Raw genomic sequence first — 9390 nt, 5'->3', positions numbered from 1 at the left:
TTTTTGAGACGGAGTCTCGCTCTGTCGCCCGGGCTGGAGTACAGTGGCCGGATCTCAGCTCACTGCATGCTCCGCCTCCCGGGTTTACACCATTCTCCTGCCTCAGCCTCCCGAGTAGCTGGGACTACAGACACCCGCCACCTCGCCCGGCTAGCTTTTTGTATTTTTTTTAGTAGAGACGGGGTTTCACCATGTTAGCCAGGATGGTCTCGATCTCCTGACCTCGTGATCTGCCCGTCTCGGCCTCCCAAAGTGCTGGGATTACAGGCTTGAGCCACCGCGCCCGGCCAGTTATATTTTCTTAGTACTTAATATTCCTCTGTATGCATGTGTGTTTATGTGTGTGTCTTTTATTTATTTATTGAGCCAAGGTCTTGCTTTGTTGCCCAGGCTGGTCTCAAACTCCTGGCCTCAGGCAATCCTCCCGCCTTAGCCTCCCAAAGTGCTGGGATTACAGGCATGAGCTACCACACCCAACAAAAATTATAAATATATATATTCTTATAAGTCAGAAATCACTCCTCCCTGAATTACAATTGAGTCTTCCATTGTCTAATTATAAAGATGCTGCTTATCTTTTGTTAAATTTTTAATTATTATGGATACTGAATGGTTGTATGTGTTTATGGAATAACGTGATATACTGGAATAAGCACATATTTTGTAATGATCAAATCAAAGTAATTGAGAGAGCCATCACGTCAACCATTTATCATATCTTTGTTTTAGAAACATCCCAATTCCACTCTTTTAGCTATTTTGAAATATACAATAAATTAGTGTTAACTATAGTCTCCCTGTGTGATACTGAACACTAGATCTTATTCCTTCTATCTAACCGTATTCTTGTACCCATTAACCATCTCCTTTTTATCTTCCCTTCTTAGTACCCTTCCCAGCCCTCTGGTAACCATCACTCTACTCTCTCTTTTTTGCGGGGAGGGGTTGGGGCAGGTCAGGGTCTCACTCTGTTGCCCAGGGTAAAGTGGCACCACCATAGCTCACTGCAGCCTCCAATTCCTGGGCTCCAGTGATTCTCTCATCTCAGCCTCTTGAGCAGCTGGGACTACAAGCACATACCACCACACCTGACTAATTTTTTTTTTAATAATACAGACAGGATCTCACTATGTTGACCAGGCTGGTCTGGAACTCCTGGGCTCAAGCAATGTTCCGGCCTCAGTCTCCCAAAGTGCTGGGATAATAGGCATGAGCCACCACACCTGGCATCGTTCTACTCTATCTCCATGAGATCAGTTTCTTTTTAGCTCCCACATATGAGTGAGAACATGGGATATCCATCTTCTTGTGCCTGGCTTATTTCATTTAACATAATGTCCTCAAGTTCCATCCACATTGTTGCACATGACAGCATTTCATTCTTTTTTATGGCTGAATAATATTCCATAGAATTTATCTACCACATTTTCTTTATCCATTCATCCATTGATGGCTACTTAGGTTGATTCCATATCTTTGGTATTGTCAATAGTGCTACAATAAACATGAGTGTGCAGATATCTCTTCAACATGTTGATTTCCTTTCTTTTGGATATCTACCCAGAAATGGGATTGCTGGATCATAAGGACGATGCTTATGTTGAAAATTATATTCTGTCTAGCATAAAGGCTTAAATGTTATTACATATACTGTCACTGAGGATAGTTCTATTTTTATAATGAGGTAATAAAACTTTTGTTTTGCAAATTTCTGTCTTTTTTACCTGCTATCAGCCTCTCTGTATCAGGTAGATGTGTGAACTGTCTTCTGTATTCCTCATTCCTGTCTTTATAGGTGGAACCTGAAATCTGCAACAATAAAAAGATTACATTTCTGTCTAATTGTAATTATGGTGTCCTAGAAAATAAATATCAAGTGGAATTTAAAATCATATGCTTTCTATGCAACATTTTGTATGTCTTTATATAAATAACCATATAAACATTTCAAAACACCAAAAGAAGCAAAGAAGATTACTTCCAGCATGATGAGATGAGGACTTTGGTAATCCCCTCTGCAAAAGCAAATATATAACTAGAAAAAAACTGTCAAAAATAATCATCTCAAACGACTGGAAACTGACCAAAGGCATACAATACAATCAGCTGAGAAGTATTTGTTCATGAAAATCCACTGAACTTAAGTAAGGATGGTGGAAGTCTGTGGCACTCGTTCCTGGGTCTGTTCCCATTACCCTTCTTCCTTTACCTGTTAAGTCTATGTGGTAATTCTTTGAGGGTGGAAATAGGTCATGAAAACTGGCAGCTACCTTCACAGAGAGGGTTCAGCTGTGATGTGGATTGGAGGCAGAAAATCTGTGCCCAGGAGTGAAAGGGAAAACTCTGTACCAATCCAAGCAAGTGTGAGAGTGCAGCAACAATTGGAGCAAGCAGAATGGCAGATTAGTAAGGAGCTTAGAAAGATCTTGAAGGAGAGGCAGCCATAGATGGGCTTGATAAACTAGTCACATATTCCTGGCTGAACAAAGGCTCCAATGTGCATAATACAAACTAGAGAAAGCCCAAGCTACCCACACATTTCCTGGCCAGAGACACAAGAGGTCTCAGGGGAACATGAAAAACTGGGACAAACTTAAAAATGGTCACTTTTAAATGGCCAGAACTTTGAATACATTCCCCAGTCTACGCACAGATCTGTCAATAGAAGGGAAAAGCGTTACTGGCTCTATAGATATAAGTACATTGAGTACATCACTGGCTGACGTAAGAGGTGATCCCTAGGAAGCCAGCCTTAAAAATAAAAACAACAATAATAAGCAGAGCAGACACATGCCACAGGACAGATTTCATAGATTTACTCTAGGCGAATTATTAAACAAGCAAGCAAACAAAAATCAGCAATGACAACCCATGGGACAGGAGGGAATGCAATCAGAATCCAGAGATGCTACAATATATTATCTAAATTGTCAATATTCTGACAAAAATTATAAGACATGCAAAGAAACAGGAAAGTGTGACTCATACTAAGGAAAGAAAGAACAGAACAGAAAACAGAAATAGCCTTTGAGGATCCCCAGACACTGAATTTAGCAGACAAAGATATCAAATCAGTTATTACAAATATGTTCAAAAAACAAAGAGAACCATGCTTAAAGAACTAAAGGAAAGTATGACAACAATGACTCAACAAGTAGAGAACAAATAGATTTTTTACAAAAAATTATAAAGAAACAAATGGACATTCTGGGGTTGAAAACTACAATCACTCAAATAAAAAATTCACTAGAGGGTTTCAACAGAAAATTCAAAATGACACAGAAAGAATAAGTGAACGTAGGGATAGATTAGTAAAAACTATCAAATTTGAAGAACAGAAAGGACACAGATTTAAGAAAATGAACCGACTCTCAGAGACCATTGGGACAACATCAAAAGAACCAAAATACATGTGACGCGAGTATCAGAAGGAAAAAGGGGAAGGTAGAAATATATTTGAAGAAATCATGGTCATAAGTTTCTAAATTTTATAGAAAACATTCATGTATACATCAAAGAAACTCAATGAATCCCAAGCAAGATAAACACAGAGTCATACTAAGACATACCATAGTCAAATTGCTGAACAACAAAGAAAAAATCCTGAAATGAGCAAGAAAAAAATTGACTCATCGCATACAGTTGAAAAACAGTATAATTTGCAGGTGACTGCTCATCATTAACAATGGAGAGAACAGACCTGCTTTACAAGAAATACTAAAGGAATCTGAGCCTGGCATCATGGCACATGCATCCCTATAATTCCAGCAATTTGGAAGGCCAAAGTGGGCGGCGGATCAATAATTCGAGACCAGCCTGGCCAAAACAGTGAAACCCCATCTCTACTAAAATACAAAAATTAGCTGGGTGTGGTGGCGCATGCCTGTGATTCCAGCTACTCGTGGGGCTGAGGCAGGAGAATCTTTTGAACCCGGATGCAGAAGTTGCAGGAAGCCCAGATCACGCCACTGCACTCCAGCCTGGACGACAGTGAGACTCTGTCTCCAAAAAAATTAAAATTAAAATTAAAATTAAAAATAAAGGAAGTCCTTCAAGCTGCAAGAAAATTATATCATATGATAACTCAAATTCACCAGAAGAAATTAAAACCACCAGAAGTATAAATACATGGGTATTTTTAAAAGACTATGTAAATCTATTTTCTCATTTCTCTCTTAAAATCTTTAAAAGACATAAGGGTCAGCCAGGTGCGGCAGCTAACGCCTGTAATCCCGGCACTTTGGGAGGCCATGGCGGGTGGATCATGAGATCAGGAATTCAAGACCAGTCTGGCCAAGATGGTGAAACCCCGTCTCTACTAAAAATACAAAAAATTAGCCGGGCACGGTGGCAGGGGCCTGTAATCCCAGCTACTCGGGAGGCTGAGGCAGGAGAATTGCTTGAATTCACAGGGCGGAGGTTGCAGTGAGCCACAATCACGCCACTGCACTCCAGCCTGAGCAACAGAGTGAGACTCTATCTCAAAAAAAAAAAAAAAAAAAAAAAAAAAGACATAAGGGTCTACAAAGCAATAATCATAACACTGTATTGCTGGGTTTATGAGATAATAACATTAGTTGAAGCAAAGGTTCAATATTTTAGCAAAATTAAATTAGTATGAAGATGAAGAATACTGTACTCTCTCAAGCAATCACTAAAAACAACCCTCAAAAAATTTTAAATCAAAAGGAATTAAAATGCTACCTTAAAAAATATGTATTTGACACATAAAGAAGGGGAACAGAAGAACAAAAGAAGATATAAGACATATGGAACATAAATAGCAAAATGGTTATTTGTAAATCTAACCATATTATAACTACATTCAATGTAAATAGAATAAACACAGAAACTGTCAAAACATAGAACGAACTATATTTTGTCTACAAGAGACACACACCTTAGTTACAAAAACACAACAAGGTTAAAAGCAAAAGGATGAGAAAAAGATATACCACGCAAACAGTAATCACAAGAGAATCTGAGTGGCTATAATACTTTTTAGCTGAAATACTGCTAGACCAAGAGAGATTTCATAATAATAAAAGGGTCGATATATGAGGAAAATAATCATAAATGCATACACAACAGAGCCCCAAAATGCATGAAGAAAAATGACAGAACTGTAAGAACAGACCATTCAATATGTTGGAGGTATCAATACCCCATTCTTAATAACTGATAGAAAGACTACACAGAAAACCAGCAAGGATATAAGAGACTTGAACATTTTTCACCAACCACAGCTAACTGGCATTTATAAAACACTCCATCCAACAACTGCAAAATACACATTTTTTTCAAACATGCATGGAACATTCTCCAGAACAGACCATATGCTAGGCCACAAAACAAGTTTCAGTAAATTTGAAAGGATTAAAGCCACAAAAACTATGTTCTCTGTGAACACAGAGTAAAATCAGAGATCAACAACACAAGGACTGGAGCTCAACTTCAAATCATCTTAATCCTTACAAATGGAAGGGACAATTCCAGATTGCTTGACAGCTGTATATGAAAATTCTCCCTGGAAGAACACGTCACTCTAGGACTCAAAATGCTGCCACAAAAATAATGGAAAATAGAGAATAAAGGATAAGAGACTGATAATACAGTGAGGAGATCTAACACACGTGTAAACGAAGTCCCAGCAGAAAATGAGGTAGATGCAGTATTTGAAACAATAAAAATTTTTTAAAAAATTTAACATTTGAAGTTTCTGTCCTCAAAGACCCCAAATTCTTCTTTCCTTGTAGTTCTCTAAAATCGTTTTCGAAAATAGCATCTTCCTATTCTAAGTGATTTGAACACTTTTTTGTGCATATTTATATATGTAAATACAGTAAAACTCAATAAGCCACTATCTTGCAGTCCAAAAATCCTAACAGTTGGCTTCTAATCAAAAATAGTCTGAACAGTCCCAGTGATTCGGTATCTGTGGCACACTCCATAGCCTCACAAGCAGATTTTTTAATGAGGTTTGGTAGTTGCTATGGTTTGAATATGGTTTGTCCCCACCAAAACTCACATTGAGGCTTGGTCCTCAATGGAATGGTATTGAGAGGTGGTAGGAACTTTAAGAGGTGTTTGGGTCATGAGGGATCCCTCATGAAGGACTTATTACCATCTTGCGGGAGTGCTCTCTGGGTCTGGATTAATTACCAAAAGAGCAGGTTATTATAAAGCAAGGTTGCCTCTTATGTTTTGTCTCTTTCAAATGTGTTCCCACCATGTGATGGCATCCATCATATTATGATGCAACATGAGACCCTGGCCAGATGAGACCACCTGATCTTGAACTTTCCATCCTCCAGAACCATGGGCCAAATAAATCTCCTTTCTATATAAATTACCCAGTCTAGGCGTTCTGTTATAGTAACATAAAACAGACTAAGACAGAAAATTGGTACCAAGAAGTAGGGTTGTTGCTATTACAATACTTGAAAATGTGGTAGCAGCTTTGGAACTGGGTAATGGTTAGAGGCTAGAAGAATTTGGAGGAGCAGGCTAGAAAAAGCCTAGATTGCTATAAATGGGTCATTAACAGAAATTCTGGTAAGGGCTCAGAAAACAAGAAGACTGGGAAAGTCTGGAACTTCTTAGAGATTACTTAAGTGGTTGTGAACAGAACATCCATAGAAATGCGGACAGTAAAGGCCATTCTGAAGAGGTCTCTGATGGAAATGAGGAATATCTTATTGGGAATTGAGCAAAGGTCATTATATAAAATAGCAAAGAACTTCGTGGCATTGTATCCATGTCCTAGGGCTTTGTGGATGGCCAAACCTGAGATCTTTTGGGAGTGCTCTCTGGGTCTGGATTAATTACCCAAAGAGAATTTAATTACCAAAGCTATAATTTCTGGAAGAAGAAATATCCAAGCAGCTTTGTAAAGAAAAAATAAAATAGGCTGGCGCTGTGGCTCGTGCCTGTAATCCCAGCAATTTGGGAGGCCGAGGCGGGCAGATCACCTGAGGTCAGGAGTTCAAGACCAGCCTGGCCAACATGGTAAAACCCCGTCTCTACTAAAATACAAAATTAGCCAGGCGTGGTGGTGCATGCCTGTAATCCCAGCTACTTGGGAGGCTGAGGCAGGGAGAATTGCTTGAACCCAGGGGGCAGAGGTTGCAGTGAGCTGAGATCGTCCCATTACACTCCAGCCTGGGTGACAGTGAGACTCCATCTCAAAAATGAAATAAAATAAAATATAATACAAGTATCTAGGCAGCAAAGCACTCAACATGCTGCACGGCTGCTTTTAGCCACTTACAGTAAAATGAGAGAGAGAATACTTATTTAAAGACAGAATTTATAATTGAAAGGAAAGCAGAGCATAAAAATTTGGAAAATTCACAGCCTGACCATGTGGTATAGCATGAAAGAGCATTTTCAGAAGAGGACCTAGAGACTATCTGGAGATTAATATAGCTAAAAGGGACCCTCTGCAGGGGGAGAGGTGCAGAGAGCTCCACTAGAATCATGTTCAGCAGAAATGTGGGGTCAGGGCTACCACTGGGATCCCAAAAGGTTAGAACACTGAGAAGAGTGCAATATCTGTCTGGGAAAGCTACAGGCACCAGTGTGCAACTGCAACTCATGACAGAAGTGATATGGGCTGCACCTAGCAAAATCATCTGCTCGAGGCCCGAGTTCCATACCAACGAGGCACTTACTTTAAAAACTTAAGATATAATTCACATACTATAGAATTCATCCTTTTGCAATGTACAAGTCAATGATTTTGGTATACTCACAAAACTGTGAAATCATTACCACTATATAATTCCAGAAAGCTTTTATCATGCCAAAAAGAAATCCTATACCCATTAGCAGTTACTCTCCATTTCACCCTCCACCCAGGTCCTAACAACACGAATCTACTTTCTATCTCTATGGATTTGCTAATTCTGGAAATTTCATATTAATGGACAGACACAAAGTGCATATCATTGATTGCACTATTGTGGCCCTTTGTGTCTGTAGCCTATCACCCACCATTATGTAGGTATTCAAGGTTCATCTATGTTGCAGCATTAATCATTACTTCATTCTAGCTTATGGATGAATAATATTTCATTATACGAATATACTACATTTTATCTATGCATTCATCAATTGATTAATGTTTGGGTTGTTTCAACTTTCTGCTTATTATGAATAATGCTGTTATGAATATTCATGTAAAAATGTTTATGTGAACATATTTAAATTCTCTGGGGTATATACCTAAGAGAAGAATTGCTGGGCCATATAGTAACTCTGCTTAAATTTTTAGGAAGTGCCAAACTATTTTCCAAAATGCCTGTACCATTTTACATTCCCACCAGCAATGTATGAGAGTTTTAACTTCGCCACATCCTCACCAAATCTAATGTCTATCTTCTTATTACAGCCATCCAAATGGGCATAAAATGACATTTCCATTGTAGTACTGATTTGCATTTACCTTATAACTATTGATGTCGGACATGTTTTCATGTGTTTATTGGGTATTTGTATGCCTCGGGAGAAATGTCTATTCACATTTTGGTCATTTTTCATTGGTTTGTCTTTTTATTGAGCTGTAAGAGTTCTTTATACATTCTAGTATAAGTCCCTTATCCAATATTTGATTTGCGGATATTTTCTCATTCTGCAGGTGATCTTTTCATTTTCTTAATGAACTCCTTGAAGCACAGAAATTTTTATTTTTTATTTTTTAGAAATTGAGTCTCACTTTGCTGCTCAGGATGGAGGGCAGTGGCTATCCCCAGGCATTGTATGAAGCTAGTATTACCCCGATACCAAACCAGCTAAAGACATTTCAAAAAACAGAAAATTACAGAACAATATCCCTCATGTATGTAGATAAAAAATCCTTAATAAAATATTAGCAAATAGAATTCAGCCATAAATAAAAAGAATTATATAACATGACCAAGTGGAGTTTATTTCAGCATCCAAGGCTGGTTCAATATTCAAAAATCAATCAATGTAACCCACCATATTAACATGCTTTTAAAAATTACACAATCATATCACTTGATATAGGAATAATATTTGACAAAATTCAACATCTATTTGTGATAAAAACTCTTAAAAAATAGGAATACAGGCTGGACATGGTGGCTCACACCTGTAATCCCAGCACTTTGGGAGGCCGAGGTGGACGGATCACCTGAGGTCAGGAGTTCAAGACCATCCTGGCCAACATGGCAAAACCCCATCTCTACTAAAAAATACAAAAATTAGCTGGGTGCGGTGGCAGGTGCCTATAATCCCAGCTACTCGGGAGGCTGAGACAAGGAGAACTGCTTGAACCTGGGAGACAGAGGTTGCAGTGAGCCAAGATCGCGCCATTGCACTCCAGCAGCCTGGGTGACAGAGCAAAACTCCTTCTCAAAAAAAAAA

At 38.6% G+C, this 9390-nt stretch overlaps 1 protein-coding gene across 1 annotated transcript in view; it reads right to left on the bottom strand.

Annotated features, from left to right (window-relative positions):
• Positions 1 to 9390, bottom strand: part of GRAMD1C (GRAM domain containing 1C) — a 119632-nt gene that overhangs the window by 77424 nt on the left and 32818 nt on the right. The window contains 1 exon segment of the mRNA XM_017858574.1: positions 1725 to 1809. Coding sequence (XP_017714063.1) covers positions 1725 to 1809 — 85 coding nt within the window.

This window comes from Rhinopithecus bieti, unplaced genomic scaffold, assembly GCF_001698545.2.
Source record: "Rhinopithecus bieti isolate Rb0 unplaced genomic scaffold, ASM169854v2 scaffold_45617, whole genome shotgun sequence".
NCBI lineage: Eukaryota > Metazoa > Chordata > Mammalia > Primates > Cercopithecidae > Rhinopithecus > Rhinopithecus bieti.
Note: the sequence above shows the minus strand (reverse complement) of the source record. Positions and strands in the feature narration are given on the sequence as shown.